Source organism: Pogoniulus pusillus, chromosome 8 (genome assembly GCF_015220805.1).
Source record: "Pogoniulus pusillus isolate bPogPus1 chromosome 8, bPogPus1.pri, whole genome shotgun sequence".
NCBI classification, from domain to species: Eukaryota; Metazoa; Chordata; class Aves; order Piciformes; family Lybiidae; genus Pogoniulus; species Pogoniulus pusillus.
In genome coordinates, this window is record NC_087271.1 from 2,975,643 (window position 1) to 2,990,302 (window position 14,660).

A 14,660-nucleotide genomic window follows, 5' to 3' on the forward strand; every position below is an offset into this window, starting at 1 on the left:
TGCTGAAAAGAGACATGACTTGCGAGATGGGGAGACCTCCGTGACTCTCTTTCCTGCTTCTCTAATCCTGCTTTACACCCATAAAGGGCTTCAGCCCTTAAGCCTTCACCCTCTTTCTCCTAAATATTAAAATTATTTTCCTGAGTGTCATACCGTATTAAAGCAGAATGAAAATGGGTTTAACAATTGCTGGCATGGGGCTTCTGTACAGCATGTGTGTCACAAATCATGTCACTTTTCAGCAATAGGGCTGCTGCCAGCGGGAGGCTCAGAAATGCTCATGTTAATCAAAAATTTTAATTTCAAATCAAATTGACAGTTTACACATGGTGAGAAATGCTTCTCACCATGTGATATTTCAGTATGCTACACTGGGCAAAATGGGTGCACTTTCCTGTTAAGAATTTTTGACTGCAGTATCTGCAAATTTATGGGTTTCAGTGTATTGGGTATGGTGAGTAGTTGATCTAAGGGAGCCCCTTGGAGAATAGGAGACAGAAGGGTTTTCATGCAGCCTGGCACTGGTGAGCCGCTGTTGGCACATGCTGCTGGAGAAATGACAGGTATTCAATAAACATCACTATGGTTAAGAGGAAGATTTAAAGGAGGGAGGGGCTGCAGAACTATAAACAGGATTTGAAACAAATGTGCTTATTTCAGCCCGCCATTAGTCTGAATGCCTAAGTGCTCCACGCCGCTTTTCAAACACCCTCACGTGTATTTTCACACTGATGTTCTTCACACCGCATCGACGATGAGGTTTGGGGCATTAGTGCTGGAGCTAAATTCTAATCTGAAGTAGTGTAAACCCAAGTAGACTCTGCGTGCACCAAGGCGTGCTCCATCAGTGTGAAAACCTGAACGTGACTACATGTTACACTCAAGAGCATCCAACCCCACAGTCAGCTCCTACGAGCCCTTACTTCTGCCAGCAGCTTCCTAGAAGCAAGCAAACAAAATTCATGAGGCAAGATTTCAGCTGCTGCTTGAGGAGGAGGAGTAAGAGGAGCAAGGGCAGTTGAAGCATGTACAATCAGCCTCAGACAAATGAGTAGCAGGAAGTGATGTTCTCAGGCCGTGCCAGAAACACAATGCTGACATCAAAAAATGGCCAGCTGTAAAGAAATCGTCCTTACATGATTCTCTCTAGGAGGCTTTACAGCTTTCTGAGGGGTCCTGAGGTTAATGCCATGCTTAGCTTATCACTTTGGGGGCTTTCATTTTAAGAAGGCCTTGCAGGGGGAAATGAACAAGGACAGCAGTAGCTGCCTTCTCCTGTCTCCCCCTCCATTTGCCTGCAAGGGTGGGCGGGTGGGTGCCTGTCACCGGCAGCCTGGGGAGCACCCTGCAGCAGCACATGCTGCCAGCATCCCCAGGAGGCTGAGGGAACCCGGGTGGTTTCTCTGAGCTCACTTGGACACTGAGTCAAGCTTCCAGCTGCGAAGCCCAACAGGCAATGTCACCGCAAACCTCAGAGATCTCAGCTCTCATTGCTCTTGGAATCAGGGTTGATATGAAAATATGAAGATAAATAACTCCTTCATATTATTATTTTCAAGGAGGCAGGCTTTTCTCTTTATTACTCATTTTATTCTTGGATGCCATAAATATTCCAGAATTATTATCCTGGGCTAGATTTCATCTCATTTACTTTGCAAGGCTTTTGAGGGGGAACACTATTTTATAGGCTGCTAAATTAGTATGACCATTTGTAATTATTTGGTTTGGGGTTTGGGTTTTTTTTGTTTGTTTGTTTGGGTTTTTTTTTTTTTTGCTTCTTTTCTTTAATATTTGCTTTTTGGATTGAGGATTTTAAACAGAAATATGCTAATTTAAGACATCTGTTGGTTTTTTTTTCAAGCTATAGGCCCCATTGATATTAATGCAATTTCTTTATGAAATTTGGTATATGATACAGAGGGAGAGTCTAAATTGTTATCATTATATCAAAAATAGCATCTCACAGAATCACAGAATCATTAAGGCTGAAAAAGACCTCTAAGATCACCATGTCCAACCATCAGTTTAACTGATCTCTCACCCACATGAGTACCAAAAAGTACAGAAGTGATCAGAAATGAACTACCGTACCAAAAACCTTAGATCATGGGATGATTTCCATTGCACAGGGTCTTTAACATGATCTTGAAGGGCTTTGAATGTTTCAAGAAGACCTTCAAGAGAGGAACTATCCCCGTGCTCTCCACTTGGACAGGACCTGACATGATTGATTCCAGTCGATGATCGGGTCATTAGCAGTAATAAGTTGCCATTAATTCCACTATCTCTGCACTTAAATGCAAAATGAGGTGAATCTCCCAAGAGCTGAAGCTGCTGTGAATCCATGCAGGATGAGGCTGCTGGTGACACAGCCAGCCTGATGTCACATTTTGCTCTGCTCCACATTTACTAATTTACAACCCAGACTCTGGAGCTCCATATGACACATTCGCAGATTGCATTGGGTTGGAAGAGACTCTCAAAGGTCTTCTTGTCCAGTCCTCCAGTGAGCAAGGACACCTCCAACTAGATCAATCTGCCCAGGGCCACATCGAGTCTCACACTGCATGTCTCTGTGCATGGGGCCTCAACCACATCCCTGGGCAACCCGTTCCAGTATTTCACCACCCTCATAGTAAAGAGCTTCTTCCTGATGTCCATCCTAAGTCAACTCTGCTCCAGTTTCAAACAATTGTCCCTGTGTATACTGAGATAATAATTAGTCATTGTAATTATTAGAGATTTTTTAATGATGTGGCTATGAAAGGCAGCGTGCAGTGAGATGTTCCATCTGTGTTTCTGGTCTGATTCACCCCTGCAGAACGCCTGTCATGGCAGGTTTGGGTGGATTCCCTCATGAAGGCATGAGAGTCTTTTTTCCCAGCCACCTCCCAGAGCCTTCGGACATTGATCCTAGATGGCCACCAAGAGTATCTGAACCGCAGGGGAGCGGAGCTGAACTCGAGCGCTGGTATCAGAAGTGCTGCCCATGAAACCCAGCAGCACTCCACAGTTTTACAGTCTGCTAGCTACAGACTTTTAAAGCTAAAACCCAAAAAGGCAAATCATTTACCACTGGTTTTGCATATTGTGAAGGGTTAACAAAACTTTCATTATCACACTCTATTAAGCCAGGACCAGGAAACAATTTCAAATCAACACTCAGATCTGGGCAGGGATTGTGCAGTCTTTTGTAGGAGGCCTCAGATCTGTGTTCTCTATTCTCACATGCTCACTTCCAGCTGTTGTCATTGAAATCCCACATAATCTCCCCGGGTCAAAGGGCAGTCATCCATGACTGCCGCTGTTAGGAGGTTATGCTGATTTCTGTTGTCAAATATTGGCCCTTTTCTCTTTCAATCACTCCCATTCTACTTTTTTTAACAAGAAGGATCCAGCCTAGAATTGTATTACATGACTTTAAAGTCTTAAAAGTGTTCCTCTATTGTACTAACACGACATGCCCTGGACGGTCTAATCCATCCTGCTATGGGCCACAAAGAAAGTTCTGGTGCTTCTTAAAACCTCAGCCGAAGGTAGGCGAGCGGGAGAGAAGAGCGGCGTGTGTGACGTGTGGCCCAGCAGTTCCTCCCAAAGAACATGTGTCATTTGTCCGGGGTGAGCTATTGCCTTGGCATTCAAATTGAACTGGAAATAACAAGCCAAAATAGAAGTGGGAGCATTTGTCAGGGAGCAAGAGAGGTTTCCCTAGCACCTTAATGTAGCCAGGTGGGGGGTGGCCTCTTCTCCCAGGCAACCAGCAATAGAATGAGGGGACACAGTCTCAAGTTGTGCTGGGAGAAGTATAGGCTGGATGTTAGGAGGAAGTTGCTGGCAGAGAGAGTGATTGGCATTGGAATGGGCTGCCCAGGGAGGTGGTGAAGGCACCATCCCTGGAGGTGTTCAAGAAAAGACTGGATGAGGCACTTAGTGCCATGGTCTAATTGACCTAGCTGGGTGCTAGGTTGGACTGGATGGTCTTTGAGGTCTCTTCCAACCTGATTCATTCTATGATTCTATAATTCTAATGGTTAATATCTTGCTTAGCTCTTCCATAGGAAGTCCACAAATTAAAAACTGTGGTCTAATTTACCACTTAAAAGCTTATCATTTAAAAATGTTGAGGAATGTGTTTTGGACAAAGCAGCTAAAATGAAGCCACTGGGCCAGCTCTAGGGGATGGGTATTTGGGATCTGCTGGTAAATAGAGATTTTGAAACAGCTATATGTGATATATGGCTCCATTGAGCAGTCTTCCATCTGAGTGGGAGAGATGTTCACTTGGACAGGGTATTGCAGCTGGGATAAAATGGTCTCTTTGATCTCCACATTTGTATTAGATAGGCTTGATACTATTTATAGAATTCATAGAATAAACCAGGTTGGAAGAGACCTTCAAGCTCATCCAGCCCAACCTAGCACCCAGCCCTAGCCAATCAACCAGACCATGGCACTAAGTGCCCCAGCCAGGCTTTGCTTGAACACCTCCAGGCACAGCAACTCCACCACCTCCCTGGGCAGCCCATTCCAATGCCAATCACTCTCTCTGGCAACAACTTCCTCCTAACATCCAGCCTAGACCTCCTCCAGCACAACTTGAGACTCTGTCCCCTTGTTCTGTTGCTGCTTGCCTGGCAGAAGAGACCAACCCCACCACCTGGCTATAACTTCCCTTCAGGTAGTTATAGACAGCAATGATCTCTGCCCTGAGCCTCCTCTTCTGCAGGCTGCACACCCCCAGCTCCCTCAGCCTCTTCTCACAGGGCTGTGCTCCAGGCCTCTCACCAGATTTGTCACCCTTCTCTGGACACCTTCCAGTGTTAGGAGGAAGTTCTTCACAGAGAGATTTGCCATTGGAATAGGCTGCCCAGGGAGGTGATGAAGTCACCACCCCTGGAGGTGTTCAAGAAAAGACTAGACGAGGCACTTAGCACCATGTTCTAGTTGACTGGATAGGGCTGGGTGGATAGTGACCAAGTATCTCATGATGATAGTTAACTGTTGTTGCCCCAGGCAAGGCAAGCTGGTACAAAAGCTTGGGCAGTGGCTGGTCTCAGCCCAGGGTGCTCCCCTTTGCCACCCACTCATGGCCTGGAGGTGTACACTTCCCACAGGTGAGGTGCACCTTCCTCCCCTTGCATGTGCGTGGTACACACTTGCTGTGCCAGGCTGCCTGCAGGACCCTGTCTCTGGGCAGAGGGATGGTTTCTGGGAGGGAATGCAGTCATAGGGCTGCCACAGCTGGGTCAGCCCAGGCTTAATAAACTCGCCTACCACTTAAGCAGAGTGTAAATGTAAATGTTCTGAAGGTCTTGACTGAAGCACACACAATGTGTCCTTTCTGGTTTTGCCTGGGAATGCGGATTAGGACTAACTCTGTCGCTCCCATCCTGCTCAGGCAGTGCAGGCATGACATTGGTAATCTTTTGGGAGTCCTTGGAGTGATCTGGATTCCCTCTGATAACATCCCCTCTCTCAAGGCCTGCGTGTGCTGTGTGATACAGACATTAATTTTCCAATCAATATTATTGCTCCACATTGTTTGTGAAACACAGGATTATCTAGATAGAGGATAAACCCAAAAGGAATCGAGTTGCACTTTGAGCAGAGAGGGCTTTTCACTTAATCAGGCATTTGGTTAAGATAATAGGCTTGAGACCCTAATTGATTATTACTATTTTAAGGTTTTAAGATGGCTATGTATAGTGAGATGCTGGACACGAAAAAGGCTTCAGAAATGGCTTTGGTGCTAGCTGAAGGTACTTGCAATCAGAAAGCAAGGATCAAAACTCTGAAAAGGAATCACAGTCTCCCCCAAAAACAGCTGTCCTCCAAAGCTTAATAGATTGTTCCTTGGACTGTAGTGGAAGAGAAATAACTGGATTTGGACTTCTTTTATCTTCAAAGGAGTAACTCCTCCCTGGTTTTATTTAAGCTTGAATTTCAGGAACCCAGCTGTTTCTCTGTTTGGAAAATACCTTGTATATTTATGGTGCAATCTACCTATTTTACCCTAAAACTAATTCTGTTGGATTACACAAGGAAGCCTGCTAATTAAATAACAACAATAATACCTTGAGCACCTTGAAAACATCTTCTGATATTCAATTAAGGAACAATAACCCGATGAACTTTAACCTGTAGACTTTCTACATAAAAGTAATTGCATCAGTCATGATTTTCTCAAGCTACAACAGAAGCTCTTGATTGGTAGCTCAGCATCTGAGACTCCTTTTTGCAGCATTAATTGGGAAAGCAGACAATACTCGCCCTGTAAATTCAATTTTAGGACGAAGGTTAGTTGCCTTTGTACACGTTTGCTCATTGAAATAGGAATGTTTGCTTAATAATTCAAAACAAATAGCATTAGACAACAAGTCCTAATCCTGATTTCTCCTCTGCCAGTGTAAATTAGGAGAAAATTAGGTAAAACTCTATTTGAAAAGTGTAGAAAGACTTGTTTAAGACTTCTTTGAGATCAGAATGAGGCTCCAGCAATTCAGGCCTTTTCTTCTGGCTTCTTTGCTGGAATCTAAAGGAAGAATATGCCAATGACATTATGAGTTTTCTCCCCAATTAAAGCAGTTGTCAAGTTATGGAAAGATGATTTTCATGTGGTGCTTGTTATGGTAGGGTGGCATTGCCTTTACAGTCTATACCAAACCTGGCAGTGGGCGATGGCATGATACGTATTAGTTGCTATCTTGATCTGCTTTGTTCAATTTGGCCTTATTAGCCTGGAGTTTTTTTCCCCCTTGGGGGAAAGACAGTGACCCTCATGGGCTGAAGTGAGGTCCTGTGCAACGAGCTAACTCCTAGCTGCACCTAGACCAGGGCTGAAGGAGTGGTTCAACAATGTATTTTAATGCCTGCTTAACTTTCTCAGCCCATCTTTATTTGGCAGGGCAAATCAGCATGTGCTTTAGTCAGGCATGTGATTGAAATTCAACATGTGCTCTAACTGCTTTGCTGAGTCAGGGCCTGCCTCGGCCAACCAGGTGTCTTAATTGATACCCAGAATTTCAGTGAATGAGCTCCGTTAGTTTTCTATCAAGTGAGTAAAAATTCTCTCATCCTCATTTTGAACACCTGCTTTACTACTGCAATGTGAGTGTCACACAAAGCCGCGGAGATAACCTGATCATAGACAGCAATTTCCATGTCCTATCTTTGGGATATTTAGCAGGAGCATCACAGTGCATGTATTTCCCTAAAGTGCTGTATGAAAAGTAAATCTTGCAAGCTTTCAAGATGTTTAATCATCTTTTCAGTAAAGGAGCTTGTTAATTCTAACATCTGCATATGTAATTGCTTGACTCTACCTATTTTTTTCTCTCGTTCAGAATTAAGGGGAACAGCCAAGCTGACACATTTTTGCATTTTTGACCCCTGATAATAGGCATGAAAGGTTTGCTTCATGTGTTTTTCAGGCCTGCTATTCCCACTCCTTCTCTTTTTCACATGTCCAGCTTCTCTGATTGGTTTCTCTCATTTTCTTGTCATGCTGCTGGCCATAGCTCAGCAGAAGCTACAGTCTTAGGGCTGGATTTTGCAATCTAAACCAGCCAGGCAAACCCTTAAAGTTTCATGGGGTTCTGCTGAGCTGCCAATTCGCAGCCCAGCCGCGCATCGAGATGAGCTCAAGATACATCTTTAAGCCAAGGGCGTTGCTTTTGTGGGTATCAAGATATTGCTGGTGATTGGCGAGATCAGGCCCTGATTTCCTAATGTTCATAAGTAAATAACAAATTGGGGCATTGTGAAATTCACCTTTCATTTGTGAAATGTTTATTTTCAGTACTGAAGGGTGAAAATCTAATCACTGCCATTGACGTGCTGTTGTTTAATGATTACTGTTATATGGGCATGCATAAGAAATGCTTCTGCAGCAGGAATTGGACATTTCAAGCATACCCAGCAAAATATGGGTTGGATGAATGTAGTCAACTTCTCTGACACCCTGCAGGACCTTGAGAGCTAGAATGTGTTTAAAACCACCCTGCAGAAGTTTGATTTCTGCTTTTACCTGTGTTTGCTAGCTTAAGGTGACGTGGTTACCCATGCAACAGTCGTGGTCTTATTGGATGATTACAAAGGGGCTCTAGACTTCCCCTTAAAAATCAGCAAAGTCTCCTTCCCTAGATGTGATTTGGTTTTTACTTCCCTATTTTAATTTCACCATTGCCCTCCGTGTGATAGGAACCTGCCTGAGAACTGCAGGTGGAGGTGGACACCAAGAGCAGAGTCAGTATGGTGCGCTGTGGAAAAAACCCGACACGTGACAGATGTTCCTAGCACTGCTGAATGCACTTCTGGAAGTTGCTCAGATAGTGCCATGATGAGCACAGTATGAGAAGTTACATAGCATAGGCTGGCTTCTCTTCCAAGGGCTCTGCGGAGTAGTAAGCTTCTTGGCCTTGATCCAGCAAGGCACTTAAGCATATGCTTAATTTTAGGCACATGAGTGGTTTCAGTGAAGACCTAAGAGAATTCTTTTTAATTCACAGATCATTTAATTCAATAGGCAGGTCTGCTGCAGCATATGAAAAGTAGCTCTTCCTATTAAAAATACTTGGGAAATTGTCAATGAACAAACGTTGTGTATGGCCAGCAACCATCTCTCCAAAGCAGAATGATGTAGTCATCACCTTTGCTGTGCTAAAAGGCAAAGCAGAGCAGGCAAAGCTGTTTACAGTTATCTGAGAGCTACTTCTAACTTGAAAATAAGGAAAAATGAAAAGCTTGTAAGAACATTTTTTTTTGTTGTTTCATTTGAAGTAGAGAAAAATTTATTCTCTTGATGTAAATAAAAACCTTGTTTGCAGATTGAGGAATTTGTTTGTGTTGAATTTCAGCATCGATTTCAATATTTTATAGTACATTTATCTACAGCTGGAGCATGACAGATTTGTGTATATTTATATGTTTGTGTACATAATACATATGTATACACACATACACAAGGATGCCCAAAGATATACATATACACAGTTTGAAAACTCATCATTATTGCTGAAGTATAAAAACATGCCTGATGTAGAAACTTGTCTCGAGTCTGTTAGCTTAGCAACTGCGTTCAGCTGGCACTGTAGGATGCTCGCAGAAACAGGGATGTTCTACTGTGCAGGAGCAGAATTGGCTGAGATCTTGGCTGGAGATGTGTGGCTGACCTTCCTCCACATCTCTCCCAAACCTTTGTCCCTGGCACGTTCTCTGACACGTCACCCTCTGGAACCCTTCACTCAAGATACATTGCTTCTACTTCCCATCCTGTGGGAAGAAATCATAGAGTCACAAAATATGGCAGGGACACCTCCCACTAGAACAGGTTTCTCAATGCCTCATCCAACCTGGCCTTCAACACCTCCAGGGAGGTTGTGGAGCACAGAATCACCCAATACATTGGGTGATTCTGTGCTCCACAACCTCCCTGGGCAGCCTGTGCCAGTGTCTCACCACCCTCGCTCTCAGGAACCCTTTCCTAACATCTAGTTTGACTCTCCCCTCTGCCAGTTTAAACCCATTCCTCCTTGTCCTGTCATTACAAGACCTTGTCAACAGTCACTCCCCAGCCTTCCTGTAGGCCCCTTCAGATACTGGAAGGCCACTCTAAGGTCTCCTCAAAGCCTTCTCTTCTCCAGGCTGCAGAGCCCCAACTCTTGTAGCCTGTCCTCATAGCAGAGCTGCTGCAGCCCTCTGAGCATCTTTGTGGCCCTCCTCTGGACTGGCTCCAACACTTCCATGTCATTCTTGTGCTGGGGGCTCCAGAACTGCACACAGGAGTGCAGGTGGGGTGTGAGGAGAGCAGAGCCAAGGGGCAGAATCCCCTCCCTTGCCCTGCTGCCCACACTGCTCTTGCTGCAGCCCAGCACAGGGTTGTGTCTGGGCTGCACTCACACTGCAGGCTCCTGTTCAGCTTTCCATCAGCCCAGACCCCCAGGGCCTTTTCCTCAGGGCTGCTTTCAGCAATTCCCCGCTCAGCATGGATATGTGCTTGGGATTGCTCCAACTCAGATGCAGGACCTTAGAGTTGGCCTTGTCGTGAGGTTGGCCTGGGCCCAGCCACCCACAAATGTTGGGGGTTTTTTGAATAACCTGAGAAGAAAGCCAGCCTGTGTTAGTCCTGTTGCTGTGGTCATTAGGGGAAGGTGTGTAGGTATTGCTGGGGTGAGCATGGGGTGCAGCAGGATATCCCAAATGGAGGGAGATCTTTTTGAATCAGACAATTAATGACAGAGCAGATGGTGCCCCTGCAAAAACATTCAATAATACATGTGTGCGTGTGTTGGAATCAGTGACTCTAAGTAGGACAATCTAAAAAGGTATGCCACTTATCCTGGGAGCAAGTAGGACTTTACAGTTCTTTCCATAATCTCTTTATCCTGAGATTTCTCCTTTGACCCTGATTTCAGAAGCAGGAGGTCAGTCTGGCTGACGAGCTGCAGACCTCTAATTGAAGCCCAGACCCATCCCGCGTGAACTGCTGTGTCCTGCTCCACGCACTTCGGCTGGGTTACAGCCCAAAAGCTGCTTCTTTTGTAATTGATCATACCCGTGAAAATTAAATGAACATTTGGTGCTAGGCATGTTTTCAGAGGAGAAGGAAAATGCTGTTATGTAAAGTGCAATAACATTCTGATACCAAGTGGGGAGGCATTTCTTGCACAAGGGAGGCGAGCGTGGAAGCAGATGCCCTAGTTGCTAAAGACAGGCCAAAGCTCCAAGTCTGTAGTTTTCTTATGCAGAGATTTTGTTTTCCTTTTTGAAAGTTAGTTGTAAATGCTGTAATATTTTGGAGATGGTTTTGGTGTTGGTTTGGGTTTTTTTTTTTGTAGGAAAGGCATTAATTAATTTTAAGCTATTTTAAGATTTCCCCAGCGTAACCTTAGCAAAATGAAGAGTACATCTTTAAATCTTGTTTTGTTTGAATGAATGGGTAGATAATCCTGATCAGATGTTTCTTTAGAGAATAATGTTTAAAACGATTATGGAACTTAGCTGTCCTATCTGTTTCCTAGGTACAGTATTTTCATTTCAATTGTGAAGTCATTAGGGGTCACCCAAGGTAACCGTTTATTAAAATAGTTCCCTTTTGTTTCAGATTTCCTGTCGAGATGCTTTAACATGTAAAAAATCTCCCTGCTGATGTGTCATGTTAGCTCTCCTAACCTCTAGAGAGAAACCACAAAGCAGCCTACATAGCTGTATGACTAGTTACCCACCTACATAAACAATAATTATTGCTAAGTGGGAAATTAGATGTCACATTTTAAGTCTAAACGAAAGTAAAGTATTTGAGAATGCCGTCATTAACTGCTCAAAGCTAATCGCAGTTCTCTCTCTGTTTGCTTTGCAGGACATTTGGGCTTCCAGGACAGTTTTGTCACATCAGGTGTTTTCAGTGTGACTGAGCTAGTAAGAGTCTCACAAAGTAAGTGTCATTTTCTGACCGGTTTATGTGGTTTCTGCAATCCTAGTTTGTTATTTTTTAACTTTGATTTTTATTGTGCCCCATCCCCAAACCAGATACAGCATCTTGAAAATGAAGAGTCTCCTCTCCCTGGTTCATAGAGTCGTAGAATCAGTCAGGGTTGAAAGGGATCACAAGGATCATCTAGTTCCAGCCCCCCTGCCATGGGCAGGGACACCCTACCCTAGACCAGGCTGCCCACAGCCTCAGCCAGCCTGGCCTTAAACACCTCCAGGCATGGGGCCTCAACCACCTCCCTGGGCAACCCATTTCAGGGTCTCAACATCCCCATGGTGAAGAACTTACCATAGAATCAGTCAGGGTTGGAAAGGACCACAAGGATCATCTAGTTCCAACCCCCCTGCCCTGGGCAGGGACACCCTACTCTGTATCAGGCTGGCCACAGCCTCATCCTGCCTGGCCTTAAACACCTCCAGGGATGGGGCCTCAAACCTGGGCAACCCATTCCAGGCTCTCACCACTCTCATGGTTTTTACCAGTAGACAGTGTTTATGTGTCAGGTGTTTTAATGTGGGAAAACGAAACAGTGTCATTTATAAATGTATAAATATTTATACAGTAATCTAAAGCTCTCTATAATAAAAATATAAATAAATGTATACATTTATAAAACCAATATCAATTTATTAACAAACTAAATTCTGCCAGTTGATAAACTCGTCTGGTACCCAGCTGAGAATGGGCAGGCTCAGAACGCAGATAAATGCCTACAAAGAGTAGTTTACCCAGGGCTGTGCTTCAACCAGACCCCTAGAAATGACCTGCTCTGTGCACACGGAAGCCTAGAAATTTTCTTAGGCCACTTTTGCACATTATGTTCAGCAATGCCATGGGTCTATGTGTTTGTACACCTGCAAAGTGATGAACTGATTACTAATGCCAACCACTGCACCAGCTTCAGCTCTGACAATCTCAGTTGTGCAGAGGTGCACATCTTGGCTTTGCCAAGCCTGCACTTTCCATTAGCTGTATGGAATTTTGTCTTCTGGGAGGATTTGTTTTTTGACCTTTAAAGAATGCTAATGCCCCCAGCATGAATGACACACTGCAGCATGACCATTACAGGCTTGTCAATACTCACTAACAACAGTGAATTAAGAGTACCTGTCACCACCCTGCTCCATTGATCAAAGGTGCATTGATTGTATTTTGCTATGACATAATCCAGATAGTCCAAGGAGAGAATATAGACAGTCCCTTGCAGGGAGACTACTGGTGCTTTGGGGATTTTTTTCAGCTGTGCAGCAGCATCCCATTGTCACCCATCACTTCTGCCCCAGCTGAACCACTCAGCTGTGTGCCACTTTAAAACCTTAGGGTTAGCACAGACAGGGATAAAAATGGTTCTGCTCCTAGGCAGCAGGAATATTTGTTTGTGTGCTGACTCTGAGCAAGTAGCTTAAGTCCTTCTGGTGCTGGAGTCTAACTGGCACAAATCTAGCGGAGAATCTGTGGTTTTGAGTCAGAACACAGAGTTTCTGTAAGGATCTTCCTGGGGTTTTTCCTCTTTTGGAAGCACTCGTGCTAGCAGTAAATTGGCTTTCTATTCAAAAATAGGATGCTACAAGGAAAGCATGGCAAGTGGGGGATACATGAATGTCAGAATCCTATGTGCCAGAGAGAGAGACAGAAAGAAAAAGGTTGAGGCAGATATTTGTCCCAAGTTTTCTTTCCTGACAGCTGGTGGGAATTTTGTGAGAAGGACAGTTAAGAGGGCTTAGAAGTCAAGAGGAGCTGCTGAGTGCTCGGCACATGTGGAAATCAATTCACTTACTGAAGGGTTTAAACAGAGACTTTCACATCTGACTCACAGGACTGGGTACACTGAGTTGCTGGTACTTGCAGCCATGGTGGACAAAACCAAGTTATCACCAGCCTTGGAACATCCCATGTTATGTCACTTTATTTTAGTGTGGCAGCGTAAGGGTTTTGAAATCCAGAAGGATTCACCCTCCCCCTCTGCAAGGCATCCCACTTCACCACAATCTTATCTTTGCTGTAGGAGCCCTACACAGCAGAACTGCCTCTGGACTCTGTCAGCCGTGCTTCATGTGTGCACAGGACAGGGTTGCTAGGAAAGTGTCCCCGTTCAGGACTTGAGACTTCACAGCCAGCCCCAGTCCCAGCCTCCCTGGGAGTCTGGCATTGATCTCATCAGCGTCATGTTTCATGCTTATTAATTTTCCATTCTATTTTATTGTAACTGAACTAAAACATTGTGTCTCAGAACCCCTAGCATCCAGCATGGCTTGCAAACCATGAGCTGTGTCTGAGATGCTGCTGTTGAAGTGCACCGAGGGTGGGGCACCTGCACACAGGGAGGGAGCAGGACGGGCACAAACTTTATCTGAAGTAAGAAAGCAGGTGTTGGTGGGCAAAATAAAGAGAGTCAGCTTTTATCTGTTCCAGACACAGGAGTTTGCACTCCTTTTCATGGGCTCTTTAATAATCCTGAAAGGTCAAGACCTCGGTTTTATATCCTGTCTAAGAGCCAGCACCTCTACCAAAAATAGTGTCCCCAAAGCATATCGGGATATCACTTCAGAACTGACTCAGAGGGAAGAGTGCCAGCAACTGATTTAGCTATGCTGCTTTTGATAGCACCCTGGATTTTCCTTGGAGATGCCCCAGACATGTTCTGACCAGCCGTAACCTTGTTTACTTTATGAGGTCTGAGAAGCCCACAGCCTGACATGCTGTGGCTACCCAGTAGGGTATGTTTAGTGTAGAGTCTAGCAACAGGTTCCCAGTGAAGTCACTACGAATTCACATGCTCATATTCAAGGAACTATTTAACATAACACAGCAACAAAGTAATTGCTGCGTGTTTGCCTGTGCTGGCAGGCAAGGTTAAAGACTGTGCTTTTCAATATAACCCTTACTGGGTTGTCTGTGTGTTCCCACGTCTGGAGTCGAGACCAGTCTGTAGGATACTTTCCTGCTGGGGAGTTCGGCTTATGAGCAGCCACCAGCCGGGCTCACCACATTAACAGCCTGGAGCTTGAGGCATCAGGATGTCCTCAGTCCAATCTCTTCTTTTTTCACTTCCTAAAAACCTCCTTCAGAGGCCACCACAGTGAGGGAATTAATAAGCCTGCCTAAACATAGTACCTGAAGGGCTCCTACAAGAAAGCCTTTAAAGGACTTTTTTAAAGGGCTTGTTGTGATA

The 14,660-nt window shown here is 44.6% G+C and overlaps 1 protein-coding gene across 19 annotated transcripts in view; it reads left to right on the plus strand.

Annotated features, from left to right (window-relative positions):
- Positions 1 to 14,660, plus strand: part of NFIA (nuclear factor I A) — a 422,658-nt gene that overhangs the window by 307,035 nt on the left and 100,963 nt on the right. For all 19 annotated transcript variants that reach the window (XM_064147011.1, XM_064147013.1, XM_064147002.1 and 16 more), the window contains one exon: positions 11,357 to 11,431. In XM_064147011.1, coding sequence (XP_064003081.1) covers positions 11,357 to 11,431 — 75 coding nt within the window. The remainder of the gene's footprint in view (positions 1 to 11,356; positions 11,432 to 14,660) is intronic.